The sequence below is a fragment of the Astyanax mexicanus genome, chromosome 25 (assembly GCF_023375975.1).
Source record: "Astyanax mexicanus isolate ESR-SI-001 chromosome 25, AstMex3_surface, whole genome shotgun sequence".
Lineage (NCBI taxonomy): Eukaryota > Metazoa > Chordata > Actinopteri > Characiformes > Acestrorhamphidae > Astyanax > Astyanax mexicanus.
Window position 1 is genome coordinate 24,124,749 of NC_064432.1, and position 15,197 is coordinate 24,139,945.

The following is a 15,197-nucleotide window of genomic DNA, read 5'->3' on the forward strand; positions in this document are numbered from 1 at the left end:
ACAGTATCAGCGTTATCTGTGCAACACTAACCTTACTAAGCTTTCAGGGTGAATGAAGGTCAGTATGTTCAGTGTTCTGCGTCAGCATTGGTGTAACAGCCACTGGAAGCATTCATGGTGGTTTATTTCTGAAGCAGGCTACCACTTGTGCAGTGCCTGCCCAGTTCATCAGTGGGCAGTGGTACGGGCAGCATTGTGGAAAGCAGTATGAGCAGTGGTACAGGCTGCAGTGTATGGGCAGTGGTACGAGCAATGGTGCAGGCAGCAGTGTGGGAAGTGGTACGAGCAGCAGGGTGGTCATTGGTATAAGCAGTGGTACAGGCGGCAGTGATATGGGCAGCAGTATGGGTGATAGCGGTACGGGCAGTGGTACGAGCAGTGGTGTGGCCAGTGGTATGGACTGTGGTTCAGGCTGCAGAACAGGTAAAAGTGGATGTGGTGACTGTGGTGTAGCCTGAGGGGTAGTTTTGTTTGTTTTATTGGGTCTAAAAGTGCTGAGCTGTATTCTCTGTACAAGCAGCGGTGTGGGCAGTGGTCATTGGTATGAGCAGTGGTACAGGCAGCAGTGTACGGGCAGCGGTATGGACAACGGTATAAGCATTGGTACAGGTAGCAGTTTGGCAGTAGTGTATGGACAGCGGTACAAGCAATGGTACGGGCAGCAGTATGAGCAGTGGTACAGGCTGCAGTGTACAAGCAGTGGTATTGGCAGCAGCGATGGCAGTAGTGTATGGACAGCAGTGTGCGAAGCGGTACGAGCAGTGGCACAGACAGCGGAATTGGAAAGCAGTACGTGTAGCGGTATGGACAGCATTGTGGGAAGCAGTATGAGCAGTGGTACGGGCAGCGGTACGAGCAGTGGTATGGGCGTTAGTATGGGCAGAGATTTGGGCAGCAGTGTGGGAATTGGTACGAGCAGCGGTGTGGGCAGTGATACGAGCAGCAGGGTGGTCATTGGTATGAGCAGTGGTACGGGCAGCGTTACAGGTGAAAGTGGATGTGGGCAGCAGTGTGGGCAGTGGTACGAGCAGCAGGGTGGTCATTGGTATGAGCAGTGGTACGGGCAGCATTACAGGTGAAAGTGGATGTGGGCAGCAGTGTGGGCAGTGGTACGAGCAGCAGGGTGGTCATTGGTATGGACTGTGGTTCAGGCATCAGTACAGGTAAAAGCGAATGTGGGCACTGTGGTGTAGTCTGAGGAGTAGTTTTGGTTGTTTTGTTGGGTCTAAAAGTGCTGAGCTCTGTATTCTCCCTGCAGGGGTTTGGCTGCTCAGGCCTGCCAGCCTGTTTGGAAGATTAAGCTAAGCCGCAGTGTGGCAAGACGGGCAGAGCTGTGCCAGCGACCGGACGGAGGCCCGGGAGGCCCAAACAGAATCGGTCTGGAGGTGACTTTCAACCAAAGACACAAACGGTTTCAATCCCTGAAACCAGAACCCGTCTGTGTGTTAAGTTGGGCAGATTTGTGCCCGAGTGTCTCTGTGTTTGTTCCAGTGCGAGTGTATAAATAACCCGGACAAATGTCAGATTGTCTCAGCGAGCAGATGTCAGTACAGACGATGGCACAGAGAAGGACATCGGTTCCAATACAGGACAAAGATTTTGAAATAGAATGAAAATAAAGTCGTTGTATCTCAGCAGTGTTATTCTAATTATTGATTTACCTCAGGTGTGCTATTCTAATCATAGATTTACCTCAGTAGTGATGTTATATTCATAAATTTACCACAGTAGTGCTGTCATACTCATAGGTTTACCCCAACAGTATTGTTCTGATAATACATTTACTCACCTGTGCTATTCTAATCATATATTTACCTCAGTAGTGTTATTCTAACCATATGTTTACCTCAGTAGTGCTATTCTAATCATACATTTACCTCATCTGTGCTATTCTAATCATATATTCACCTCAGTAGTGTTCTTCTAATCATACATTATCCTCAGCAGTGCTTTTCTTATCATACATTTACCTCAGCAGTGCTATTCTTATCATATATTTACATCAGTAGTGTTCTTCTAATCACATTACCTCAGTAATGTTATTCTAATCATATAATTACCTCAGGAATGCTATTCTAATCATATATTTATCTCACCAGTTTTATTCTAATCATACATTTACCTCGGCTGTGCTATTCTAATTATACATTTACCTCAGCAGTGCTATTCTTATCATAAATTTACCTCAGCCGTGCGATTCTACTCATAAAATTACCTCACCAGTTTTATTCTAATCATACATTTACCTCGGCTGTGCTATTCTAATCATACATTTATCTCAGTAGCGCTATTCTAATCATACATTTACCTCAGGTGTGCTATTCTTATCATATTTTTACCTCAGTAGTGTTCTTCTAATCTTAAATTTACCTCAGGAATGCTATTCTCATCACTAAAGTATTACTATTAGTAGTGTTTATTATCAGCCTGTGTTGAAAAAAAGTACCCAGATAAAATGAGAATCTTACATATTGCATGTTTTATAAAGTGTATTTTAAAGCTCTTTTCATATAGCAGAATGGACTGAATTCTTTGGCTTTGTTTCTAGTGTACAGTATACTGTATTAAGTTGTGTAAACTGGAGCAGATCTCACTGCAGCACTGGGAGTTTTGGGTGATATTATTAGAGCTTTTAGACAGTTTTGGAGTGTATAGCGTCCGCACTCTACATCATCATTAAAATCTGAGTGTAATTATATAACACTCGCCCGGTCTGAACGGTAGAACATGTTTTTCAATAAAACAACAACAGATCAGTAATGAGGTTCAGTCTGAGCAGTGGAGGCTGTGTTAAAAAAATAAAACGCTGTAGCATTTAACGCTAACTGTACAGCCCCGGGGGGAATTCAGTCAGCTATTCTTAGTGCTTTAGTGAACTGCTAGCATTTACAAACTGTTTCTATATACAGTACATGATAATGAAAATTACAGACACAATGCTTTTAGACCTAAAACAACAAGTTCATATTCATTTAGAAACAAAAAAACTAAAATTTTAACTTAGGGCGTGTTCAGGAGAGGCTTAAGGTCACCCAAAAGGTGTAAGACTGGTGGAGGAGAGCATGTCATGTAATTAAAAATCAAAGTTATTCCACCAAATATTGAATTCTGAACTCTTAAACCATTAGTGTTGTTGTCTATGGAAAAATTATTATAACTTTTATCACTGCAGGTCTTCTTCAGTATTTAGAGAGTCTGAGACAGGAGTGCAGGAGTCGATGGCATATAGAGTGAATGAACTTGAATGAATGGCTCAGGTTCTCTGGTCCTGGCTCCTGCCCTTTTGTCCTCTCCTGGACTGAGGACTGCTGTACTTGATTACCAGATATTTTACTCAAAGGTCCAATTGATTTGTTTGTGGCTCAATTAGGCTGCAACGAGCGGCTGTTTTTAGTTTCTACAAAGGACACAGAAACGAGAATCATCCTTTCCTTTTATCATCCAGAAAACATCCTATCATCCAGAAGACATTAATGGGTAAAGCATATAACACTGATGTGTTATTTGCACAAATAACAACGGAACGAACTGCCATCCTGTTGCTAAGTTACTGTGTAGTAACTTTTCTTTAAAATGCACCAAACACTAACAAACCAGACTAGTCTGAATAAATCCAGTACAGAGTACAATGTAACACAAGCATCAGCCTTGTTTCAGACTAGGGTCCAGTTTTTTTACGCTAAATGATGAGCTAACGTTCCTGTCTCTGTCTTCTACAGGAGAGGACCGACCACGGGAGAACGTGGCAGGCGCAGCGGACGGACAGCCGGCTGGAGGCGGAGCAGGGGCGGAGTCTGGAGCTGGGAAGCGGAAACTGCAGTGCTGCGTTCGAGTGACGGCGGTGCAGGTGCGCAAGGCGCTGTGGGGAGTGGCCATGGTCATGTGCGTGTGTTCATCGTGGGCCGGCTCCACCCAGCTGGCCAAACTCACCTTCCGGCAGTTCGACGCCCCCTTCACCCTCACCTGGTTCGCCACCACCTGGAACTGCCTGTTCTTCCCACTCTACTACATCGGACACATGTGCAAGAGCCCGGAGAGGCAGACACCCAGGCAGAGGTTCAGGTAAGCCTGGTTCTCAACCTGTAGCCCGATTGTAGATTTTAGATTTTTGCTGAATTTTTCCCATAGGAATAGTAGGATGCAGAATTTTTCCTATAGAAATCAATGGGATGCAATTTATTTCCCATAGGAACGAATAGGATGCAGAATTTGACCCCTAGGAATCAATGGGATACAGATTTTTTACCATAGGAATCAATGGGATGCAGAATTTGACCCATAGGAATGAATGGCATGCAGCACTATCAACATCAATCACCTGGGATACCATAGCAATATCTACTTGAGATACCAGCGCAACCCGTTAGGAACACCATAGCATCCACTAAAGCAATCCTTCTGCAACACCATAACAACTATGTTGTGGCTATTTAGCAACACCATAGCAATGGAATAGCAACGGATGTCACAGCAACCATTTGGCAACTCCTAAGCAACTGCATGAGACACAATAGTAACCTATTATAATAGCAATGGAATAGCAACCACCTAACAACCACTTAGCAACTCTTTGAAAACAACATGGGGTACCATAGCAACCACTTTACAACACTATAACAACCACTTAGCCAGTTCCTAGCAACAATTCATCAAAATTGTGGGGGTAATTAAGCAACCCCATTAGCAACATCACAATTACTGCCTGGGATACCATAGCAACACAATAGAAGCCACCTGGCATACCATTGCAGCCAGCTAGAAGGACCATAGCAACAGCCTAGCAACAGACTGCTTGAAAGCGCTGCAGTTTTTTATCTCTTTAAAGGTGTTTATTGTGAAGTTGGGCTGCTGGGTGGATCCTGAGTGTATAAAGGAATCCCTCATCTCTTACTGACTCTGTCTCTTTCCGACAGTCAGGGGGACACAGGGACACAGGGACAGTCCCTGTCCTCTTACATCACATACCTCCCACTGCTACTGCATTACAATCTGCTCTCACTTCTCTCTCTCTCTCTCTCTCTCTCTCTCTCTCTGGGTGTATGTGTTGAATATTGAATAGTTTCTGGCTGGTTTAGAGTGCAGTCTGTCTTCAGTCTCTGAGGGAAATGATGCTTTTGGTGTTTTTCTCTCAGAATTTCTCAGGTTTAAAACGCTTTTCTCACTTCCTTCTTCCTTCATACATTTATACGTTCCATCATTACTCCAGAGAACTCACAGAGTCTCCACAGCTCAATACTGGGGTTTAATACCAATCTATCCACACCTGCCTGGAAATAGACGTGGAGCCAAAAGATGTATGTTTATTTTGCTGAATTTTGCCACCCATTAACTGTACACCCAACCATAAACATGATCTTCTACCATAGCAACCACTTGGCAACACCTAAGCAACCACCTGGGGCATCATAGCAACCTCTTCAGTAGCATCATAGGAGCTACCTGAAACACAATAACTATCATTTCGCAACACTGTATTGCACCCTCTTAGCAACAATACACTTACTGCCTGGGATACAACAACAACACAATAGAAGCCACCTGGCATACTACAGCAACCCACATAGCAATGGAATAGCAACCACCTGGCAAAATCTTAAAAAAAAAACGGCCTGGGGTGCCATAGCAATCACTTTACAACTCTATAATAACCACTTAGCAGACGTCTAGCAACCATTTATTAACATTATGGTGACTACTTAGCAACCCCTTTACCAACGACACATTTACTGCCTAGGATACCATAGCAACACAATAGAAGCCACCTGCCATATTACAGCATCCCTTCTGCAACACTATATAACTATGCTGTGTGTTTTTTGCAACACCAAAGCAAAAACCACATAGCAATGAAATAGCAACCACTTAGCAAAATCTTATTAAAAACAACCTGGGGTGCCATAGCAACCACTTTTCAAGTCTATAACAACTACTTAAGAAAACCGTTTATCACCATTGTGGTGACTACTTAGCAACCCCTTAGCAACATCACATTTACTGCCTGGGATACCACAGCAACACAATAAAAGCTACCTGACATACTACAGCAACCCTTCTGCAACTCCGTAGCAACGATGATATAGCAATAAAATAGCAACCACTTAGCAAACACCAAGCAACCATTTATCCAAATTGTGGTGGTAACTTAGCAACCCCTTAGCAACATCACACTTTCTATAAGTGTCTATAAGTGTGCTTTTACAGGCTATAGCGCCGCCTGTATACTTTAATTGTCATTTCTACAAAACAGGCACAGTACAATAAAACATACTAACTTAAGCTTAGCATGTTATTTTAAACAGTGTAACAGAAAACAGTGTAAAAGTGTAAAATATGAATAAATATTAAATATATTTACTGTGTTTGACTGGAGCTGTTACAGTCAGATCAGCTTCCGGGAGCATTTTAGCATTTTCTGCTAATATTGGCTTGTAGTCAAGTTTTAGATAAAAAGGCTTTATGTAGCTTAATCTGCTTGAAGTTATGGTGAATAAAACTGTAGCGTATGAGCGGCGGGCGAGCCACTCGGGAGACTTCCCTGCTCTTTCAAGAGGCTTTAATAACATCTTTCATCTTCACAACAAGAGAACATCAGTATTCTGTAAATTAATACATTAGCATATAGCCCCCAGAGAGCACTCCTCACACTGATTAGCTTTATGTGCTTTTATACGGAGGAGGCTGCAGAGTAATAGCACAGCTGCACATGACCCAATCCATGTCTTCAGGAGGTTAACTTCCTCTAAATAACAGAGTTTATGTACTTAATATATTCTCATTTACACTAATATAACACAGCAAGAAGGTGTTAGTGGTGAATCTTTACATCAAACTAAGCTTAACTGCTTGAATTTTTGCACCAGGAGTAAAGCAGCATAAAGTTATCCAAAAGCAGTGTGTAAAACTGGTGGAGGAGAACATGATGCCAAGATGCATGAAAAAAAACTGTGATTAAAAACCAACCAGGGTTATTCCACCAAATATTGATTTCTGAACTCTTAAACCTTTATAAATATGAACTTTTTTTTCTTTGCATTATCTTTTTTGTTATTTCAGCCATTTCTCATTATTATTTATTGTTTATTCTGGAATCAAGGGTACTAAAAAGAGTTTTCCTGCTTTTGTTGGAGTAACTGTCAGATAGGTCTACTCTGCAGAGAAGACATTGCTGTGAGGATTTGATTGCATTCAGATTAGAGCTCAGATTAGTCAAGATTTGTGAGGTCAGGATATTGGATGATATTACATTGTTTTTACGTCTATATTTTTACATTTATTGTTGATGATTATGGCAAACAGCTAATTAAAACCCAAAAATCTGTGTCTCAGAAAAAAAACAACAATATATATATAAGACCAGATGGTACTTTTGGTATGTAGTGTGGGCAGTGTGCCAAGTCCTGCTGGAAAATGAAATCCACATCTCTATAAAAGTTGTCAGCCTGATGATGTTTGTTCCCTGTTTTCGTGTGTTTGCAGAGAATGCTGTCGGTTCTTCGGGGAGGACGGACTGACGGCGAAGGTGTTCTTCACTAAAGTGGCTCCATTCGGTCTGCTGTGGATTATAACCAACTACCTGTACCTGCAGGCCCTGCGTAAAATCAACACCACCGACGTCTCCGCTCTGTTCTGCTGCAACAAAGCCTTCGTCTTCCTGCTCTCCTGGATCGTGCTCAGAGACCGCTTCATGGGGGTCCGGGTGAGCAGACCATACATACTGTATTAAGAGTCATATTAATAATAGTGATAGTAGTTTTAATAATAATTGTAATAGTAGTATTAGCAGTAATAGGTGTAGTCATAGTAGTAGAACTATTTGAAGTAATAAAAAGTAGTAGTAACAATAAAAGCAATAATAATAAGTAATAATATTTGTAATAGTAGTCAGAGTAGTAGTAATATTGTAATAAGCATAGTAGTAATAGTAAAAGTAGAAGTATTTGAAGTAGTGGTAATAGTAAATAGTACAACTGAAAGTAGTAGTAACATTTGTAATAAGCATAGTATTAGTTAAAGTAATAATAAAAATTGTTGAAAAATAAAAGTTGTATTAATATTTGTAGTACTGTTTAAAGTAGTAGTAGTACTAGTAATAATAAAAGTAGTTGTAATAGTAATAAAAGTAGTAAAAGTAGTAGTACAATTAGATGAAGTAATAATAAAATCTGTAATATTTGTAATAGTAGTTAAAGTAGTAGTAATAGTTGTAATAATAGTAGACGTAGTAGTATAATAATCATAGTAAAATAATAGTAGTATTAGTAGTAGCAATACTAGTAGTAGCAGCAGTATTAATAGTTATAGTAGTAGTAATAATAGTATTATTAATAGTCTTAACAGTAATATTAGTGGTAATAGTATTGTTACTGCAGTTGCATGTAGCTGTTGCTTTTATGTGGATTTTATATTTGTTTATATTTATTAATAGCTGTGATACAGTATCAACCACTTAGCAACACCATAGAAACCTCTGTTTTTTTTTAAACAAGCTAATAAGGTTTTAGTTTCTGCCTCTCTGTTGGTGTTTATTTGTTTGTTGATGCTGATGCCTGAAGTCCATAACCCATAAAATCCCATTATAATCAACCCTGTCAGAGCAAAACAAGAGATATAAGAGTGATGGAGTGAGACAGAGTGAGAGATAGAGGGGTAAGCAGTGATTTTGGGGGCGTGGAAGATAAAAAAGATAGAGAAGATAGAGAAGATGGATAGAGTGAAGAGGAGGGGATGTTCTGAGCTTTAGTCAGGCGAGAGCGTGGGGGCCATAACTCCTCCTGACACCTTTTTAATACCACTCTAATCCACTTAACCGACCCCAGCTGCATTCCTATATATCACACAGACAAACAAACACTACCGTCCAATCACATTTCACCATTTACCACTAGCACTCAGCCCTACCCCTCTATTCTGACTCTTTTTGGAACGGAGCGGTAGGGTTTGGTGATATTTAATATTTGGTGATATAAAGTGGTAGGGTTTGTCAATTCTTTTTGGGATAGAGGGGTAGGGTTTGGTTATTCTATTTGGGATAGAGCGACATGTTTTGGTAATACTTGTTGGGATAGAGCGTCAGGTTTTGGTTATTCTTGTTGGGATAGAGCGACATGTTTTGGTGATACTTGTTGGGATAGAGCGTCAGGTTTTGGTTATTCTTGTTGGGATAGAGGGGCAGATTTTGGTTATTCTAGTTGGGATAGAGCGACATGTTTTGGTAATACTTGTTGGGATAGAGCGTCAGGTTTTGGTTATTCTTGTTGGGATAGAGGGGCACATTTTGGTTATTCTAGTTGGGATAGAGCGGCATGTTTTGGTTATTCTAGTTGGGATAGAGCGGCATGTATTGGTGATACTTGTTGGGATAGAGCGTTAGGTTTTGGTTATTCTTGTTGGGATAGAGGGGCAGATTTTGGTTATTTTTGTTGGGATAGAGGGGCAGGTTTTGGTTATTCTTGTTGGGATAAAGGGGCAGGTTTTAGTTATTCTTGTTGGGATAGAGGGTTAGGGTTTGGTGATTCGTGCTGGGGTAGAGGGGCAGGTTTCAGTTATTCTTGTTGGGATAGAGCGGCAAGTTTAGGTTATTCTTGTCTGCATAGAGTGGCAGGTTTTGGTTATTCTTGTTGGGATAGAGCGGCAGGTTTTGGTTATTCTTGTTGGGATAGAGCATCAGGTTTTGCTTATTCTTGTTGGGATAGAGGGGCAGGTTTTGGTTATTCTTGTTGGGATAGAGGGGTAGAGTTTGCTGATTCTTGTTGGGACAGAGGAGTAGTTTATCTCGATTCTAGTTGGGATAGAGGGATAGAGTTTGCTGATTCTTGTTGGGATAGAGGGGTAGAGTTTGCTGATTCCTGTTGGGATAGAGGGGTAGGGTGTATTGTTTCTTGTAGGGATAAAAGGCATACATATTTTCCTTCCTGTGGGATGTCTGAGAGCTGCTCTGCTTAGATTTATAAGGTCGTGACCTTGTTGAGATGTAATTCTGATTTATTGGACATGTGTATGGGAAGGAGTATATGCTGTAAAAGGAGGCGTGTCTACATAACAGTTGTGTGCTGAACATAAAATGAATTGAAGTAGGTCTTGTCTCCTCATTTCCGAGCTCACAGTTAATAGAAATCAATAAATCAGCGCTTGGTGTGGATTAATTACACAATAATACAGTGGAGGGAGTGCTGTAGTGTGAGATATTGGCAGTGGTGGGAATGAGGCAGAATGTGTTAAGTGAATATGTTAACATACAGGGGTTGGACAATGAAACTGAAACACCTGTCATCATTTTAGAGTGGGATTTTAGGTTTAATGGCTAAATTGGAGCAGCCTGGTGTACAATCTTCATTAATTGCACATTATTGCACCAGTAAGAGCTGTAAGAGTGTGAAGGTTCAATTAGCAGGGTAAGAGCACAGTTCTGCTCTAAATATTACAATGCACACAACATTATGGGGGACATACCAGAGTTCAAAAGAGGACAAATTGTTGGTGCACGTCTTGCTGGAGCATCTGTGACCAAGACAGCAAGTCTTTGTGATGCATCAAGAGCCACGGTATCCAGGGTAATGTCAGCATACCACCAAGAAGAACCAACCACATCCAACAGGATTAACTGTGGATGCTGTAAGAGGAAGCTGTCTGAAAGGGATGTTCGGGTGCTAACCCGGATTGTATCCAAAAAACATAAAACCACGGCTGATCAAATCACGCAGAATTCAATGTGCACCTCAACTCTCCTGTTTCCACCAGAACTGTCCGTCACCACAATCAATTATTGTGGTCTAAAACCAGGTGTTTCAGCTTCATTGTCCAACCCCTGAATATACATATGTGCATATATGGATCTTCTATTAATGAATGTAAAATGAACACTATTTTTTTTTTTTGTCTTTTACAGATTGTTGCTGCCATTTTGGCCATTGCTGGGATTGTAATGATGACATACGCTGATGGATTTCACAGCCATTCAGTCATTGGCATCACCCTAGTTGTGGCCTCTGCTTCTGCATCTGCTCTATACAAGGTAAACATGATACAGAGTTCATCACTAATCTAATAACTAACTTGGACTTGCACTAAAACCTATATATCTCTCTTTATACACCTTATTCTGATCTGAGAAACCGGAGTTTGCTGTTTACAGTACTGGAATAATCAGATTACTACATAAATCAGTTTATAAACCTGTTTTTATATTATGTCCAAATTTAATGAATGGACCAATAGAAATTCTCCAAACTGACATTAATGTTTTTTTGCATTAATGTCACTGTTTAATTGTTTAATATTTTATTATTATTATTATTATTATTATTATTATTATTATTATTATTATTATTATTATTATTGTATATGTATATATATATATATATATATATATATATATATATACATATACAATAATAATAATAATAATAATAATAATAATAATAAAATATTAATCAATTATGAAATACTTCAGGTGCAGAAAGTGGTGTGATGGTTCTCACTGAGCTCAGATGTTTGGTAATAAGCAGAGCTGTCACTGATTTGTGACGGGTTGTTGTGTGACAGGTCTGAGCTGGAGGGCAGGTCTGTGGGAGAGAGGTCAGATGGGGGCGCTCTCTTTTATATTTGGCTTTTTTTGAACACAGTTTTTCTCGGTTTGTCTTTTGTGGGAAGTTTTTGGCGCCTCTGGAGCCCCGAGTCTTGTTCTTTTTATGGAGGCTGAGCTTCATTTCACAGGAATATTCACCTTAATTTTAATTGTTTAATACTAGGATCATCTAATATTCAGCATGTGGATTTTACAGCTTAAATACATCAAAACTGCAATTACCAACATACAGCAACAGACTGCACACTCCATTCTGTGCTCATATAACGTTACAAGGCTGGAGGCAGAGCGAGTAATAGCCAGACAGAATGAGATAGAATAAGGTAGAGCGAGGTAGAACAAAGCAGAGAGAGGTAGAATGAGTAAGAATGAGGTAGAGCGAGGTAGAGAGTGCTTGAGTGAGACAGAGTGACATAGAATTAAGTAGAGCAAGGTAGAAAGACTGAGAGAAAGAGGTAGAATGAAAAAGAGCGAGACAGAGTGAAAAAATAAGATATAGTTGTAGAATGAGGCAGAGTGGGGTAGAGTTAGGTAGAGTGAGGCAAAATGAAGCAGATAGAGGCAGAGTGAGGTAAAGAGTGGGGCAGAGTGAGGCAAAGTGAGGTAGAATGAAGCAGAGTGAGGTAGAATAAAACAGATAGAGGCAGAGTGAGGTACAGAGTGGGGTAGTGTGAGGCAGAGTGAGGTAGAATGAAGCAGAGTGAGGTAGAATAAAACAGATAGAGGCAGAGTGAGGTACAGAGTGGGGTAATGTGAGGTAGAATGAAGCAGAGTGAGGTAGAATAAAACAGATAGAGGCAGAGTGAGGTACAGAGTGGGGTAGTGTGAGGCAGAGTGAGGTAGAATAAAACAGATAGAGGCAGAGTGAGGTACAGAGTGGGGTAGTGTGAGGCAGAGTGAGGTAGAATAAAACAGATAGAGGCAGAGTGAGGTACAGAGTGGGGTAGTGTGAGGCAGAGTGAGGTAGAATAAAACAGATAGAGGCAGAGTGAGGTACAGGGTGGGGTAGTGTGAGGCAGAGTGAGGTAGAATGAAGCAGAGTGAGGTAGAATAAAACAGATAGAGGCAGAGTGAGGTACAGGGTGGGGTAGTGTGAGGCAGAGTGAGGTAGAATAAAACAGATAGAGGCAGAGTGAGGTACAGAGTGGGGTAGTGTGAGGCAGAGAGAGGTAGAATGAAGCAGATAGAGGCAGGGTGAGATAGAGAGGCAGAGTGAGAGTGTGAGGCAGAATGAAGCAGAGTGATGTAGAATGAAGCAGATAGAGGCAGAGTGAGGTAGAATAAAACAGATAGAGGCAGAGTGAGGTACAGAGTGGGGTAGTGTGAGGCAGAGTGAGGTAGAATAAAACAGATAGAGGCAGAGTGAGGTACAGAGTGGGGTAGTGTGAGGCAGAGTGAGGTAGAATGAAGCAGATAGAGGCAGAGTGAGATAGAGAGGCAGAGTGAGGTACAGGGTGGGGTAGTGTGAGGCAGAGTGAGGTAGAATGAAGCAGAGTGAGGTAGAATAAAACAGATAGAGGCAGAGTGAGGTACAGAGTGGGGTAGTGTGAGGCAGAGTGAGGTAGAATGATGTAGATAGAGGCAGAGTGAGATAGAGAGGCAGAGTGAGAGTGTGAGGCAGAATGAAGCAGAGTGAGGTAGAGTGAGATAAAATGAGGGGAAGTGATGTAGAGAAAGAGAAGGACATATTTCTGCTTATTCTTTTTATTGTTATTTGAAAGAGCGAGGGTAAAGCAAGGTATAACGAAGGTAGAGTGAGGTAGAATGAGATCAAATGAGGCAGAGTAAAAGAGTTAGATAAAGGGAGGGATTGAGGTAAAGCGAGTCAGAGTGAAAGAAAGTACCGTTTATTATAGCAAGGTAGAGTGAGGCAAAATGAAAGAGATAAAGCCTGGTGGAGTGAGGTAGAGTGAGGTAGAGTGAGGTAGAGTTAATTAAAGCAGTGCAGTGATTACAGTGATAATGTTGTGTTGTGTCTTCAGGTGCTCTTTAAGCTGGTGCTGGGCAGTGCTAAGTTCGGGGAGGCTGCTCTATTCCTCACTATCGTGGGCGGCGCCAACTTCATCTTCATCAGCTTCGTACCGGTGATCCTGTACTTCACCCGGGTCGAGTACTTCGGCTCTCCCGCCAACATTCCCTGGGCCTATCTCTGTGGAGTAGCAGCACTCTTACTCGGTACGTCCATCATCATCATCATCATCATCATCAGGCCTGTAGTACCACTATAGTACCATAAATACAGTATATATATTTTATACAATGTACTGTCCCAGAAATATAGTTAGTAGTAGAGCCACTGGTTGCAGAACCTTATTAACGCAACGTTTGGACTGTTAAAGTTCCTCTAATGAGGACCAAAGGTCAACAAGTTATGAGTATAATCCATCTTCAAAAATCTAATCTAAACAAGTATGTAACAGGTAAATAAAACAAATATATTCATTTTACATTTATTAAAAAAATAAATGATTTGACACACCAGCTCATTCATGTAAATGTCTTCTCTTCAGTAAATACACACAATTACTAATATTGAGGTCAGCAACATTGATTTTTAGGCCATGTCTATATATTGAACAATACATCAATAATGTTAATACAGTGACAAGCCTTATCCTCCCTTATATTATTGGATATCTAATCAGGTTTAAACCCATGTATACAGTACCAGTACCACTTTAAAATGTTCTGCATTGTGGGTTAATACTAAACTCATCCAAACTATGAAGAAAAACACATGGTTATAACATGGAAACATTATAATGATGAAACTGGCACTCACCAGGACTGCTATAAAAGAAAAGGAAGAGCAATAGTTTTAAGTTACTACATGATTCATTATGTGTTCCTTCATAATCTGATTCACTTCACTATTCATTTACTATGTAGGAAATAAAAATAATTAAAACATTTTGATTGTTACTGTAAATATTGTGAATATATTCTGATGATGTCATTGTGTGTGTTCTGTCTCTGTAGCGTTCAACATCCTGGTGAATTTTGGGATTGCTATAACATATCCAACACTGATTTCACTGGGAATCGTCCTGAGTGTTCCTGTTAATGCAAGTAAGTGACGTCTGCAGGATTATTAATGATAATTACTCAGCGTCCGCGTGTCTTTGCGATCATAACCACGGGAAAAGTACACAGCTAAAGGCATGTACTAATTATCTTAATGATGGATGTGTTTTAGGCATAATGTGAAATAAACCAATCAGTGTAGGGGAGATTATTACAAAGGCGTGACTGTAGAAGAAGAGGGTGCAGGTAATGGCCTGCGGACTTTCATTACTTGTAATTAGAGCTTAGATTGTGCCAAAAAAAGCCAGAGCCCGATTTAAACCACACATTTTTTAGATAGTGAAGCGTTTAAAATCTTTTTAAATCATTTTGGGGCTGTTTGAATGAGTGAAATCTGTTCAGAATGATGTTAATTAACATTGCAACACTGAAGAAGCATAGACCTATTATTTGATAAAAAACGTTTATTAAGAACAGATCTCCGAAAAATTAAAACATGAACAATGTGAACAATGATCCACAGGCCTTTGTTCATTCATTCTTTATGTGTTTTGGGATGTGTAGCAGGTTTGAAATGCAGGAACTGATA

At 40.5% G+C, this 15,197-nt stretch overlaps 2 protein-coding genes across 3 annotated transcripts in view; both read left to right on the forward strand.

Annotated features, from left to right (window-relative positions):
- Positions 1-15,197, forward strand: part of fam184b (family with sequence similarity 184 member B) — a 276,012-nt gene that overhangs the window by 203,981 nt on the left and 56,834 nt on the right. The window lies entirely within an intron of this gene.
- Positions 1-15,197, forward strand: part of slc35f3b (solute carrier family 35 member F3b) — an 83,758-nt gene that overhangs the window by 63,372 nt on the left and 5,189 nt on the right. For both annotated transcript variants that reach the window (XM_049472169.1, XM_015600719.3), the window contains 5 exons: positions 3,720-4,062; positions 7,477-7,696; positions 10,886-11,011; positions 13,567-13,759; positions 14,564-14,653. In XM_049472169.1, the coding sequence (XP_049328126.1) occupies positions 3,720-4,062; positions 7,477-7,696; positions 10,886-11,011; positions 13,567-13,759; positions 14,564-14,653 (972 nt within the window). The remainder of the gene's footprint in view (positions 1-3,719; positions 4,063-7,476; positions 7,697-10,885; positions 11,012-13,566; positions 13,760-14,563; positions 14,654-15,197) is intronic.